General features: G+C 43.4%; 1 protein-coding gene across 1 annotated transcript; it reads right to left on the bottom strand.

Annotated features, from left to right (window-relative positions):
• Positions 1–231: 231 nt before the first annotated feature.
• Positions 232–14,749, bottom strand: upk1a (uroplakin 1a). The gene is made up of 8 exons (XM_020048466.3): positions 14,689–14,749; positions 14,057–14,136; positions 13,766–13,966; positions 13,450–13,524; positions 11,785–11,919; positions 10,206–10,385; positions 1,289–1,372; positions 232–1,134 (listed from the first exon to the last, which is right to left on the bottom strand). The coding sequence occupies exons 1-8, from the start codon at positions 14,723–14,725 to the stop codon at positions 1,084–1,086; spliced, it is 843 nt and encodes a 280-aa protein (XP_019904025.1). The 5' UTR covers positions 14,726–14,749; the 3' UTR covers positions 232–1,083.
• Between the last annotated feature and the right edge of the window lie 355 nt (positions 14,750–15,104).

Genomic DNA, 15,104 nt, shown 5'->3' with positions numbered 1-15,104 from the left:
TTACAAAGTTATTCTGGTATGTTTTACCAGGGATTTATCAGAAATGACAGCATTCTCTTAAAATGCCTCTGATGTTTTGGTAAAGTCAGGAGTGCTTTTAGAGAAATGACGGAAGCACCTAAGGTGAAGTATTGTTTGCGAATACCTTATCTTAAATATCATGCTTCGACAAAAAATGTTTGAGTTATATTGAAAAGGAGGTGAGAGGAATGGACGTGCTGGCACTGCTGTATGACACAATTGTAAATTGTCAAAGAGAGGACTCAAACACTATGCAATGAATGTTGTGAAAAGTTAAACAGAACAGGGATACTAATTATTTGCAGCTGTGTTGACATAATGACACTAGTAACATGTACAATTGTGTATTGAACAAACATTGATGGATTAGCTGTGTACAGCCACGGAAAGATATGGAAATTAAGAATACACACATAACGTATTGTGTAGGGATTTGTTCATAGAAAGATTTGCCCAAACTTATTTATTTTGACAACATATCTGAAAAACATGATCTAAAGGTTAAACAAAGAGAATCATATGAGCATATGGCTAAATAAAAAATAAAAAATCACAAGCTTTAAATTAGTTTTTCAAATTAGCTAAATCAGTTGGTTATAAATGTTCAGCCTAATGTTTGATAGTACAATGTGTTTCCTTTGTCATCTCAGCTCCATACCGGTCTGCAGGATTACATAACGGTTATGCATAATTATATAATAATTACGTAACAACAACGAGGTGTGCTTGTAGTTGAATAAGTAGCAGTCCACTTGTATAATTGGTGTGGTACATAATACACACCGGTGGATTTCAAGTCAGGGTTGCAAGCTCTCAGTTTTGAGGAACAAAATGTTAAGAGTACAGATCATTGTACTTGATAATATCATTGTTTTGTTTTGAGAAAGTTCATTTGAAAAATAAAATGTTATTGAGTAAATTGATATATGGTTTCTATTAATTTGATAAGAAAGAGTAAATATATTTAATTGAAGTTTATTTGTAGACCAATACTTGCAGAACTACTCATAGAACTGTATGTCTATGATGAAGTTTATTTGAAGCATTCTTTGATGGTCATCCTCAGAAATTCACCTGAGTGTAGTGGAAAAGTACTCCCAGTATCACAAAGAACTGTGGGAAAACAAAGAAATACATTGATTCAATTTGCCATGCAGCTATTTTAAGTTTTATATTGATGCCTTTAAACATATCTAGGCCTACTTGTTGAAACTTTTTTAATTGGTGTATAATCTACATTATCATAAAAATAATACATTATACTCACCATCCAACATAATATGGCAAATCCAAACCAAGAGACACCAAAGCTGTGTCTCATCAAAGGACCAGCAATGTAATCATAACAACCCTAAAAGAAAGATAGATAACATTTGATGAGAGCACTGTATTCTTTCATGCAGCAAAACCTATACACTTCCATAACATTCATAAAATGTATGCAACTGTCTCAAAAAAAAAAGAAAACCAGGCAAACCTAGCTCAGCCGGCCTGCAATAGAAAGTGTTGCCACCTCGAGATTCAAACCCAGGTCGCCCACATGAAAGGCTGTGTCGTTAACCTCCACACCACAGAGCTGTACTTGTGCTGGGTGTCAGCATATCGTTAGTTACCTAATGTTACTCCGGTTATATGAGTGGAGCGGAGCCCTCTAGAGGGGCTTTTGCTCCTAGTGGTTTACCCTGGCTGCGTCCGCGGCCGTAGTGAAAACTCATTATGCAAGATGCGTCAGCCAATCAGGGCACGCCTGCCCCTATATATGACCTATGAGCCCAGAGAACGCCCTCCCGAGATTATTCAGCATAACTCGTGGGACGGCAGGGCAACAGGTCTAGGGGGCTCCGCTCCACTCATATAACCGGAGTTACAATAGGTAACTAACGTTATATGCCGTGGAGCTCCGCCCCCTAGAGGGGCTTTAGCTCCTAGTGGTTCACGGCAGAGCGAGCGCGCCACATATTTACTCTCTGCTGGAACACCAGTAAGCTCACAGGATCCCGTAAAAACCGACCCCAATAACCCCAAAACAAAAACATCCCGACAGCTGACAAGGTCAGATAGGGATGATCAAATGCGTAATGATGGAATCCCCCTTAGTGTAGGCCCATGATAAATAGGCCAACCCAGGAAGAAGGAATGTTGAGCTCAAGCGGGGCGGAAATGTATTCGTTCCACACAAGCACAACAGAAAAAATTGATGCACCACACATCACGAGATGAGGGGCAAGAGGATACAAAAATATGAAGTAATAAGTAACGCCCCAGAGAGAAGGCAAACCTACACCAAGTGTATTGGTAGAAAGTGACAATACCCCTGAGCCAACTAGCCACAGGGTAAGCACTGAAACGGAGAAGATAGAATCAAGGCAAAGCCGGTGATTCTTCAACAGGTTCAAAGATCTCGGGCAGCTGCCCCGAGGACTGAATGAACGAGGGAAGATGGAGAAACGTCAAGTAAATAGAAACGCACAAACGCCGAAGGCGACGACCATGACGCCGCGGTGCAAATGTCATCCACTCTGACCCTGTGGAAAAGGGCAGAGGAGGCGGCAACACCCCGCGTGGAGTGTGCACGGAGACCCTCCGGAACCACAGAACCCGATGCGCCATAGGCCAAAGTGATACAGTCACAAAGCCAGTGGGAAAGACGCTGTTTGGAAAGCGGACGACCCAACTGGGAATCCGAATAGCAAACAAACACCTGAGGAGTCAGTCTGATAGACCTGGTGCACTCTACATAAAGGGCGAGAGCGCCCACCGGGCACAGACAGTGAAGCCTCTCGTCCTCCTCCCGGACGTGCGGAGGTGGGAAGAAGGCCTGTAAGTCGATAGTCCTCGACTGAAAGGAACTGGTGATAACTTTAGGTACGAAGGACGGATTCGGTCTCAACGTAGCGCGACCCAAGTCCTCTCTGATAGCCAGGCACCCTGGGTGCACAGAGACCGCACGGAGATCACTCACTCGCTTAGCAGAGCACAGAGCAGGGCCGTCTTAAGGGAGAGCAACTTGAGAGAACACTGCTGCAAGGGATCGAACGGAGGTTCGCAGAGAGCGCCCAGCACCTTAGCAAGGTTCCATTGAGGAGCGCCCAGTCTGGCCGTCGGGCGCAGACGGCGCGTACCCGAAAGAAAACGGCGAAGGAGAGGGTGGCTGAAAACCGTGTTTCCACCAAAACCCCTGTTCAAAAGCCTGTCCCGCTCTCAGGAGCCAGACCCTGAGAGCGACGGGGGGTGTAAAATCGAGCCCTCCGCTTGGGACAGTGCATCCTGCCTGGGCGGAACCGACCACGGCCGGTCCGCCAGTAACTGGGTCATCTCCGGATACCAGATAGCCGCAGGGCGGTTGGGTGCCACCAGGATGACCCGAAGCTCTTCCACTTTGATCCGAGCCAGCAGACGCGCTATGTAGCGCTGCGGAGGAAACGAGTACAGGAGGCTCTGAGGCCAGGGGTGGTGCGCGAACGCATCCACCCCCAGAGGGGGGCGATCCATCTGGGACAGGGAGAACCACAGGCGACAGTGTGCGTTCCGTCTGGATGCGAACAGGTCCACCTGAGCTTCCCCAAACCTCTGCCAGATGAGGGAGACGATATCTGGGTTGAGACGCCATTCGTCGTGATGGAGGCCGCCCAGAGACATCATGTCCGTGCCCACATTCGCAGTCAGGGAGCGGAGATGGGCATGAGCCCACAGCCAAAGCTGCGCTGCCGACCGGTGGAGAGCAGGACACCTGACCCCCCCCTTGGCGATTGATGTACGCAACCGTAGCCCGATTGTCTGAGCGAATAAGGACATTGTGGCCCTCGACTAGGTCTGAGAGATGTATCAGCACCAATAAGACCGTGTCCAGTTCGAGCAGGTTGATGTGGCGCGGGCCGGGAGGCCACACGCCCCTGACCGCTCGACCCAGGCACACACCGCCCCAACCTTGGAGAGAGGCGTCTGTGAAAACCTGAACACACGGCACAGGTTGAGGGCAGAGAGCAGATTGAGAGCCTGCGTGTCCGAAATGCGCGCTCTCATCGTGAGTGTGTCTATGACCAAGCCCAAGTAAGAAACCTGCTGGGCAGGCCTCGGTGCGCTCTTCTTCCAATTCACCACGAGACCCAGTCGCGTGAGAAGGGACACCACTCGGACAGTGTGCGTCGTGGCCAATTCCAGGGACGACGCTAGAATCAGGAGGTGGTCTAGATAGGCCAGAATCCTGATGCCCTCCCTGCGTAGGGGCTCCAGAGCCGCCTCCAGACATTTGGAGAAGGTGCGTGGGGCTAGAGCGTAACCGAATGGAATCCTCGTATACTCGTATACCTTGCCCTGAAAGGCAAATCGGAAAAACTTCCTGTGCCTGCGAACGATCGGGACATGGAAGTAAGCGTCCTTGAGGTCTATGCTCGAACAGAAGTCCCCCGGTAGGAAGGCTTCCAGCAGGTGACTGGTGGTGAGCATGCGGAACGGTCATTTGGCTATGTGCGCATTCAGATTGCGCAAATCCAAGATCGGCCTCACTCCTCCCGTTCTCTTGGGAACTAGGAAGTAATGGGAGTAAAAGCCTTCCTGCCTGAGATCCTCCAGGACCTCTGAGATCGCTCCTTTACTCAGCAATTCCGTCACTTCTGACAGTAGAGCGGACGCTCTGTCGGGTGATGACATCCCCGTCTCCACTACCCCATAGAAGGGAGGTGGAGCCGAGAGAAACTGGACCAGATAACCCTGCTTGATTGTTCGATCGAGCCAGGCTGACATGGTACAATGCCGACGCCACTCACAATAATGCTCTGAGAGAGGAAGAGCAAGGAGTTGGGGGATGTTGGTGAGGAAAAGTTTGAATTCCCTCTCTGCCCTTACCGCCGCCGAGCTCGACCTGAGAGGAAGAGACACGGCCCAAGGAGGGCAGGGAGAGAAAGGGATGAGAAAAACCAGGAGAAAAATCAAGTGCCACCTCGGGAGGCGAACCCGGGTCCACTACTAAGCTACTGAGCCATCCTGCTGTACAGATGACGCTGCGCTCTCACCCATAAGAACCTGAGTGAGAGTGGAACCCGGCATTTGCATACGCGGACGTTGCACCATGAGTGGGGACGCATTGCCAAGGAGATGGCGTTGCCCGGTGGCGTTGCCCGGCATTTGACTTAACAGGCTCAGACAACGCCTGAGTCTGCACAAAAGCACAACTTACCGTCTGGGCCTGGTTAAGGTGCAGAATAGCTTTTAGATTAGCCGCCACCTCTTCAACGTCACGTGATCATGGAGTAGGAGAACGGTCTAAAATATGGGAGGCCGCCGACGCGAGGAGAGCAACGTTGTTCGCCGTGGCCAGGGCCTGTGATCCCAGGACGTAAACCTTATCCCACAGCTGTCCCGAGTAGCGGTCCTTGGTGGATGGCAGGGCAGGCTTCTTCCCGGACCAGCCCCAGGAGGGCAGGAAATGCGCTGCCAGCTCGGGTTCCAAAGGAGTGGTGGCTGAGCTGATGGGAGCCAGCCTACCGTGGACCCTGGTGAAGGTGGAGTAAGACTTGACAGGTGCCCTGGCAAGATGCTGGAGCGGACCAGGAACCCTCAGCAAAAGCTTTAAAACCGCGGACCTCATGTGCAGGGGAGTCCACCGGTTTCACACGCCAGGAACCGAAGGACATGTCTGAAGGCTCCTTCGGCGCAGGCAGGGGAGGCAGAGGCAGCTGGATATGAAGAGCTGCCCTCTCAATCATGCCCGCAAACTCCACGCGGAGAGGGGGCGGACGGAAAGAAGCAGCGGAGGAGAGATCGTCCTCCATCTCTCCACGGAGAGAAGGAGAGGCGCGAGAACTGCCACCTCAACCCACGTGGGAAGGGGGCGGGTTTGCCTGTGTCAGAGGAGTCCGGTCCCACGTAGGAGCGTCCTCCTCAGACATCTCGTCCTCATCGTCTTCCTCGTCACCGGAACTCAAGACGGCGGAGATGTCCACCTCCTGTTCGAAATAGCGCAGCGCAGGAGGAGCAAGCCGGGGGGTCTGTGAGACCCTCACGAGCGTGGGCCGGTCCCAGGCAGGAAACACAAAATCAATGGGGGTCCTGGTCTGGAGTCAGGTCGGCACAACGGCAAGCGGTGGCAAAAAACTTCTTTTTGAGACGCTGGGCTAAAGAATGTCGACGGCAAATCTTCTCAGGCTGAAGTAAATGTAATCAGTAAGCATTCAACAAGCGTTTGCTGAATTAAAAGAGAGGGCGTTCTCTGGGCTCACAGGTCATATATAGGGGCAGGTGTGCCCTGATTGGCTGACGCATCTTGCATAATGAGTTTTCAGTACGGCCGCGAAAGCAAGCCAGGGTAAACCACTAGGAGCTAAAGCCCCTCTAGGGGGCAGAGCTTCACGACATATTACCTCTTTTGCCACTGGCCGTTTAAATTGTTAATTGGCCATTCATGAATGAAATTGATTCAGTTAAACTGACTAACATTTCTTACTAAGCTTACCTCTATCACAAATAGCAGCTATATATTGCGTTTGCCACTGGCTGTTTTAACAGTGTATTTTCCAGTAATAAGCTTTACCGGTATCTACTAACTTATTGGGATAGTCGTAAGAATTGAGCAATTGCTAGCGAGTCTGCCAAAGTTATTTGGCAAAACATATGGCATTCGTGAATGACATTTATACAAAAACTATCAATAAAGGCGACAATAACTAACTTTTTCATCAAGTGAAAAGACGAGAGAATCATGGAATCTACCAGAAATAATTAATACATTTTGTTGCTCTCAATAGATATGAACGTAGGTCTTCCATATGAGAGACGCTGTCGTTAACCACTATATGCCATAGCATTTCAAGTTTCAGTAGTCGCTAGACTACATTGAGGATTGTGTTAAATAGGCTTACTAGTATTTACTAACTTCCTAGGAATAATCATAAGAATTGAGCAATTGCTGGCAAGACTGAAGATGAACTATTCCATGCCAGAAGCAGTCGCAATATAACTGTATACAGTTTCAGTTAAGGCTTCAGATATCTTAACTACGTTGTTAAGCCAGGAAATGTTTGTCTATCCTGACCCAAAACCCATGCACAGATGCGTCGCATCGCCATTACGCATCGCCAGCGAGGAGATACAAACTTGGGACCTATAGTTTTCAAGTCCGCTTCACTAGCCACTACGCTATTTAACAAGGGGTGGGTCAGTCAGTCAGTCAGTCGGAGATATTCGCGCTTCTTAGATTAAAAAATCTAGGTTAAAAATCGGTGTCCTTCGGTTTTACAAAGACATTTATCATGAAAGTTGTCTTTATGAGAGTAAAAAGCAGTTAGCCAGCGGGCGGTTTTGATGATATGGGGCAGAAATTGGCACATGACACAGTACACCATTTTCAGGGACAACAATGCTACTTACAAAACATCTGGACAAAAATTGTAGACCACACCTTTAAGAAAATAGTATTTTTTACTACCTTTGAGCCATTAAATATTTACACGGTAGCTTGCACATGAAATTAGCAATCCTTTTTTGGTTAGATTGCTCTGTGAACATTGTCAAAACATGGAGTTTTGCAGGGCATCTAGCTATTATGATTACACAGGTTAAATAGCTAGCTAGATATGTCAAAAAAAGTGTTAAAATAAATCTATATGTTTAATCAATGATCTTTCTTGATACTGTAACCCTAATGTTAATGCATCTCGATTAGCCAATCTGTTCAGTGTTGCAAAGGTCTCGCAACATTTCTGTAAACAATGACACATGTCCCCTTATTTTTTCTAGTCTGCTAACCTAAACAGACACAACTCATCTTTCAGGATATGGCATGATTCATCTATGGGCAACAAAAGGGCTAGTGTTTATAGCATCTGATCAGAAAAGGTTGCTAGATCAAATCCCTGAGCCGGCAAAGTGTGTCCTTAAATAAATACTCCCAAAAATGTTTACCTGAAAAAATATAACTAAACGAAGAAATATATTTTCTACCAAAGTGGAGAGCATGCTTTGAGCTACTGTGCCTCAGCTGCTATGTAACACTCCTTCCTCCCCACAGCTCACCCACTCAGCAGTAGCCTGCACCACCCCTCCTTTCCCACCCACCCCTCCCTCCCCACTCCTCCCTCCCTACAGCTAACCCCACCCACTCAACATTAGCCTGCACCGCTGCCTGACAGTGACAATAATAAATAAAAATGTAAAAAATTTTTTTTTAAATGATGCCACTTGTGACCAAAATATTTTTTACAGCAACATCAAAGTAGCTCAAAATCAATGGGGAAATAGAGGACATGGAAACACTAGTGCTTGTAGCAGAAAATGTGTTTGTATTTGAGCTGCTATGGGGGGGTTAAAATACATTGCACCATAATTATTATGACCTTTATTGTAAGTAAACTACAAACTACATACAAATAGCAATAATGACTGTAGTTGCTCTGTGAAAATCCTTATTTTGGTATGTATCAAATAAAATATATACAGTATATGTTTCTCTTTTTTTACCAAAATGTTTGGTGAGCTGGCTAACTGGAATTTCATTATATGGATCACAGACATCAGAGAAAAACTTGCAATAAAGAATCCTCTATAGTAACAGTAAGGGTTGTGTCTAACTAGGTAATTAGGAAGGATAGACCAATTAAGTTGGAAGTTCTGGCTGAAAACATTAAAGTAGTGAAAGTCCTGAATGTTGCATCCCTTGTGTTCACATACCGCATAAAGGGAAATATAATGGTCTGCTTTCTTGATCTTTCTCTGTGTTTGCTCCCATTGGAAACAATGCCAATGATGAAGAATTTTCAGAAGTATCTATGGGTTTGGCTTTGCTCATTTGTTGTCTTCAGTCTTTGTGGGGAACTCAAGAATGACAAGTTAATAAAAACATTTGTGTAGTCATGGACAAAGGTAACCGCAAGCCCTGTTTACACCTGCTTCTGACATGTACAGTGGATATAAAAAGTCTACACACCCCTGTTAAAATGCCAGGTTTTTGTGATGTAAAAGAAAGAGACGAAGATAAATAATGTCAGAACTTTTTTCACTTTTATAAGATTTATAATGTGAACAATTCAATTGAAAAACAAACTGAAATCTTCAAACTTCCAAAGTATCAGAGGGATCTCAATGTTGAAAGATATCAGTCAGGAGAAGGGTACAAAATAATTTCCAAAGCATTAGATATACCATGGAACACAGTGAAGACAGTCATCATCAAGTGGAGAAAATATGGCACATCAGAGACTACCAAGAACTGGAAGTCACTCCAAAATTGATGAAAAGACGAGAAGAAAAATGTTCAGGGGGGCTTCCAAGAGGCCTACAGCAACATTAAAGAAACTGCAGGAATTTCTGGCAAGTACTGGCTGTGTGCTACATGTGACAACAATCTCCTGTATTCTTCAAATGAATGGGCTATGGGGTAGGGTGGCAAGATGGAAGCCTTTTCTTACAAAGAAAAACATCCAAACCCAGCTGAAGTTTGCAAAAACAAACACCTTAATTCCAAAAGGCATGTTTGCCGCAAAAACAACACTGCACATCACCCAAAGAACACCATACCCACAGTGAAGCATGGTGGTAGCAGCATCATGCTTTGGGGCTGTTTTTCTTCAGCTGGAACCGGGGCCTTAGTCAGGGTGGAGGGAATAATGAACAGTTCCGAATACCAGGCAATTTTGGCATAAAACCTTCAGGCCGCCATTAGAAAGCTGAAGATGAAGAGAAAGTTCACCTTTCAACACGACAACGACCCAAAGCACACATCCAAATCCACAAAAGCATGGCTTCACCAGAAGAAGATTAACATTTTGGAATGGCCCAGCCATGCTAATAGACTCCTACCCAGTGCTGTAATGAAATCACAAGGTGCTTCAACAAAGCATTAGTTTAAGAGTGTGCACACTTATGCAACCAGGTTATTGTTTTTTATTTTAAATGTTTCCCCCTCAAAGATTTTCGTTTGTTTTTCAATTGAATTGTTGACGTTATAGGTCACATTAAAGATGGAAAAAGTTCTGACATGATTTATCTTTTTCTCATTCTTTTACATTACAAGAACCTGGTGTTTTAACAGGGGTGTGTAGACTTTATATCCACTGAATCCTTTTTCCTGACTTTTTTTACAACAGACTTTTTTTATCCTGTTTAAACATGCGGACACAATCACAATGTGGACAAGATCAAGACGAAAGACATTTCACCACCAGGTATAAACAAGGATTTTGAAAAATTACCTGAGTATGCAGGAAAGGGCTGACCCCAATTTTGCAGGCCTCAACATGGAAGATGGCTCCCATAGCATCACGCTGACAGCACTGTCTGGGCCAAGGATAATCAGCATCTGTGTGCTGCTGTCTGAAGTAGGACTCGTACTTCACCCAGTCCTCTGGTCCGTACACTCCACAGCACCTGGACTGTAACAGGAGCACTTTGGTCAATAGGGAGATTTTCACTATTAACACAAAAAAGGTTTTGCACCACTAATATTAATCGGAGCAGTAAATAAACTAAAACCAGAACATGTTTATACCTGATTGTAACGTGCTAATTGTGTTCTGGGCTTGTCCCCTTTCTGATTATTTTGAGTAGTGTAGACCATAGAATAGTCATTGTGATTTGATTGTGATCTGATCTTCCTGACCATCTCCGGATGTATTCAGACACGCATTGTTTAGACCTTGTAGATAGATTTGGGCAGTGAAAATGTACCGCAGCTAATATTACAATAATCAGATGCTTTAGCCTAATTGGATTTGCAAGTGAACAGTGTTGTATGCCCTTGTACAGTAACTCACCTGCTTCCTTAGAATTTGTATGAGAAAATTAGATCAGTGATCCATGGTAACCACTTCATAAACGACCATGACTATGGCCAGAACATTTTTTGTGTTTTTCTTTTTTTACAGCAACCACAATGGCTCTCAAACAAAAGGGATTGTGAAATTCCTCGAAATGAGCTTAGTTTTCCAGTTCAGAAATATGATCAGCTTGTCTTCGTTATCAAGTAGCCCACACGATACATTGCTATTAACACTGCAATACTCTGAACAGGACTACAGAATAGTGTATTGGCACAAGTATTCAATTTATATCATTTTTATTTAATCCCTTAGCAGTGTTTCCCAATTCAAGTCCTTGAGTATTCCCAAAGTACATACTTTTATAGCAGCCCAGACAGATATATAGCTGATTAAACTTGCCAACAAATCCTCAAGCCCTCAATGAGTTGAATCAGGTGAGTTTGTCTGATGCAACAACAAAAATGTGTGCTGTTTGGGATACTCAAGGCCTAGGAAACACTTCCTTAAATCATAATTATCTCTCCTTTCAAAATCAGTGACAGATGGCAGCATTAAATAATAGCCTAGCAGGCTGTCAGATGGTTTGCATACAGCAAGGGACCTGTTATATCTGAGGTGCGTGCAGTTGGCTCAAACGTCGGCTACATCCCTTCAGTGTTTGCACTCAAAGACTTATTTTCCCTAAAAAGAAAACACTGAGTTACCCCCGTTTGGTGGGTGTGGAAAGGTGTGGCTTAAAGCAAAGTGTGATGTATTTATTGGACAGTAGTGACCACGTTGTACAGCATTCCCAAAGCCCGAACCTAACCAGAACCAGAACCCGTTTTCTCAACTGGTGGTTTAATACAGCACTGTTCCAGAGCAAAAAAAGGTCACAATACGTACTCAGCAGACAGATATGAGAGGACAGTCAGAATATGGACACGATAATGACAAAGGACGATCAAGTTAAGGAACACCAATGAGCTTCATGTGTAATAAAGAAGGCGATAATGTAGTAAAGTAGGCCTACGTCATTCATAATCCGGTCCCATGTGGCTGTTATCCCTGTGTTGGCATATCCCTGGCCCTGGGTGTGGAACAAACTATCAGACATTGGGTTGTTGTAGTGCTGTAGCATTTGCTTCAGGAAGAGGTTGGGAACCAACTAAGGAGACAAAGTAAATCAAAGTTTAGGGAGGATAGTGAAACACTGGTCAGTTTCCTGATTATAAAAGAAACAATTATGGCAGTGTTGTGTGAGAAAGCATGCCTTTTCCTGATAATATACACTACCATTCAAATGTTTGGGGTCATTTAGAAATGTCCTTGTTTTTGAAAGAAAAGTAAATTTTTTGGTCCATTAAAATAACACAAATTTGTCAAGGTACTAAACTATCAGCTTCATTAAATAGTATCTGCAAAACAGAAAAAGAGGCAACTCCAAGTTACTGTTTTTCTAGACAAATGTCTTCCTCTGTTCAGAGTCGGTGTTCTTTGGCCATTCTTAATCTTTTCTTTTTATTGACCAATCTGAGATATTGCTTTTTCTTTGCAACTCTGCCTAGAAGGCCAGCATCCTGGAGTCGCCTTTTCACTGTTGGCATTCAGATTGGTGTTTTGTGGGTACTATTTAATGAAGCTGCCAATTGAGGACTTGTGAGGTGTCTTTTTTTAAACTAGACACTTAAATGTATTTGTCCTCTTGCTCAGTTCTGCACCAGGGCCTCCCACTCCTCTATTCTTCTATTTTGGTTAGAGACTGATGAGTTTCAGAAGAAAGTTCTTTATTTTTGTTATTTTGAGCCTGAAATCAAATCCACAACTGCTGATGCTCCAGATACTCAACTCTAAAGAAGTCCAGTTTAATTGCTTCTTTAATAAGCACAACAGCTTTCAGCTTGCTAACATAATCGCAATTGTTTTCTAATGATCAATTAGCCTTTTAAAATGATAAACTTGGGTTAGCAAACACAACGTGCCATTGGAACAGGAGTGATGGTCGCTGATAATGGGCCTCTGTATGCCTACGTAGATATTTCATTGAAAATCAATGTCTACACTGTATTTCCTTCTCAATTCGATTTTATTTTAATGGACAAATAAATTGCTTTTCTTTTGAAAACAAGGACATTTCTATGTGACCCTAAACTTTTGAATGGTACTGTAGTGTGTGCACTTTTGTACTATACTTTTGTTAAAGGACACAACACAGAGGTGGTGCTTTGCTACTAGGTGCCATATGAGGTACCATATAGCAAACAGCTGGTATCTATTATTGGAGGGGCCCTAAAAACGATACGTGCGTGTGTGGAGCCAAGATCTCAAGAGGGGACACTATACCAGACCTTAAAAGGTTAGGATATAGAATACACAAATATATAATTAGAAGGCCAGATAGTGGAGGGTATGTGCTGGAGGTTTGGTCTGGTATAAATATGCTGTTAAAGACAAAGACATTTGAGGAAGCACAAAGACATTTGGAATGAACAAGGCAGAGAGAGATGGAAAGAAGGGCTGAACATCTGGGAAAGAATATTGAAGAATATATGAAAAAAGGATGCTTCTCCCCCTGAATTGGGTCCATTATTATTCTGCAAAATTGCCAGAATCTGACAATTGAGCGTAGCAACATCTGAATATATAATATGCCAAGATGATACCCGATTTGAATAATGAATTAACGTTAATGATTTACCCAGTCTTTGTGCGTTGCTGATGTAATAGCTGATGCCGCCTCAAAGGCATATATGATCACCATCAGTAGGATGTACTAAAGGAATCATCGGTGAAACAGAAACACGTCTGTCAGGAATCGTCTGACAGATATCAACACTTGAAAAATTCCAGCAGGTAAACCCTTTTTTTCCCAAAAAAATATTATAGTATAGGAATGCCTTTAATAAAATTTAGTCATATATATATATTTATAATACATCTAGGCATGACTAAATGTTATTAAAGGCCTATATATATATATATGAGATTTTACAGGCTGTAGCAAGATAACTCACAGCCAGTAGGATATTTCTTTTCGACATAACTATGGCAGCTATTCCAAAGACAGACGTGCAGAAAAGGGCAAACCCAGTGAAGAGGCCTATCCAGGCTCCTCTCCAGATGCTGTCATTTCCGGTGGCAAACACCAAAATATACAATCCGTCTTGATCCAATATGAAGAAGATACACATGGCCATCAAGGCAATCCCACAGAACTGAAAACAGAGGGAAGATTGTTAAGATGAGTCTAAAATAATATCAGGGTAAAGTCATACTCACTATACTTTTTCATATGAGTACCTTACCGAAGTGACCACATTGCCCAAAATGAGAAATGTTCTAAAGCAACGGCTCTGTGAGACATCTGGGAACATGTCGGTGCACTCTGTTAAAAAGAAAGAAAGAAATACAAAGGAGTTAAATTGTGTGCCTAGAAACCTTTTATGCTATTGTCTGTAGTCAAGGTGGTGACATAACATTTAAAATGTATTAGGCTAATATGAACATGTCAACCTAGATACATTAATATTCATTGTGTGATGTCCATTTTACCCAAGTGCAACACCAGACTGAACTGAAAACCCATTATAATGATGAAAGTGACACCACTGGCATGTAAATACAGGTGCAGTTTTAGAAATGTACATGGTGTCAGGTTTTTGTGTGGTTGTCCTCTGGGAGACACCAATGTAACAGGAAAATATCACAAAGAAAATAGAATCATAAAAATCTTCTAGTATGATCAATACCGTCAGTACAATCAGTAAACCCTTCTTTCAAAAAGACTGAACACTATCAGTCAAGCAAAAAAGCTACTTTTCATTCAAAACACTATTAATCTGCATATCAAATGATTTTGGTAATTAAATATCAGAGGAACATGCAAAGTAGTACAAGTAGTAAATAAAAAATCAAACACATATGAACTGATGCTTACCTTGGTAATTATAGAGTGGTGGATGAGATGTCCACATTCAAAGAATGAACACTCGGCACAGATTGTTTTCATGGATGTAACAGGAGATTGGGAAACCTGTTCTGTCAGTTTTGATTGCTTATTGAAAAAGCAAGACAATCTAGTCATTGCAAACAAAAGTGACCCATGACGTCATCATGAAACATACCTTATTTTAATCAAGATTTTATTTTGATTCAAACCTTTAATTACTCTATCACCATTAAGCCGAAACTTACATTCCACAAAAAAAGAGGGATAAGTACATGTAATGATTTACTCCACACAATTGTCAGTTCCCAGTCGCAGAACGAATGTGGATTAATTTGGAAACCAAGGCAGGGAAAAAGGCAAAATTATAGAATTCCCCAAAAAGGGCCAAAGGCTTTCAAACAAAA

This window comes from Esox lucius, chromosome 7 (assembly GCF_011004845.1).
Source record: "Esox lucius isolate fEsoLuc1 chromosome 7, fEsoLuc1.pri, whole genome shotgun sequence".
NCBI classification, from domain to species: domain Eukaryota; kingdom Metazoa; phylum Chordata; class Actinopteri; order Esociformes; family Esocidae; genus Esox; species Esox lucius.
The sequence above is the reverse complement of the archived record's forward strand: the minus strand, read 5'-3'. Positions and strand labels throughout refer to the sequence as shown.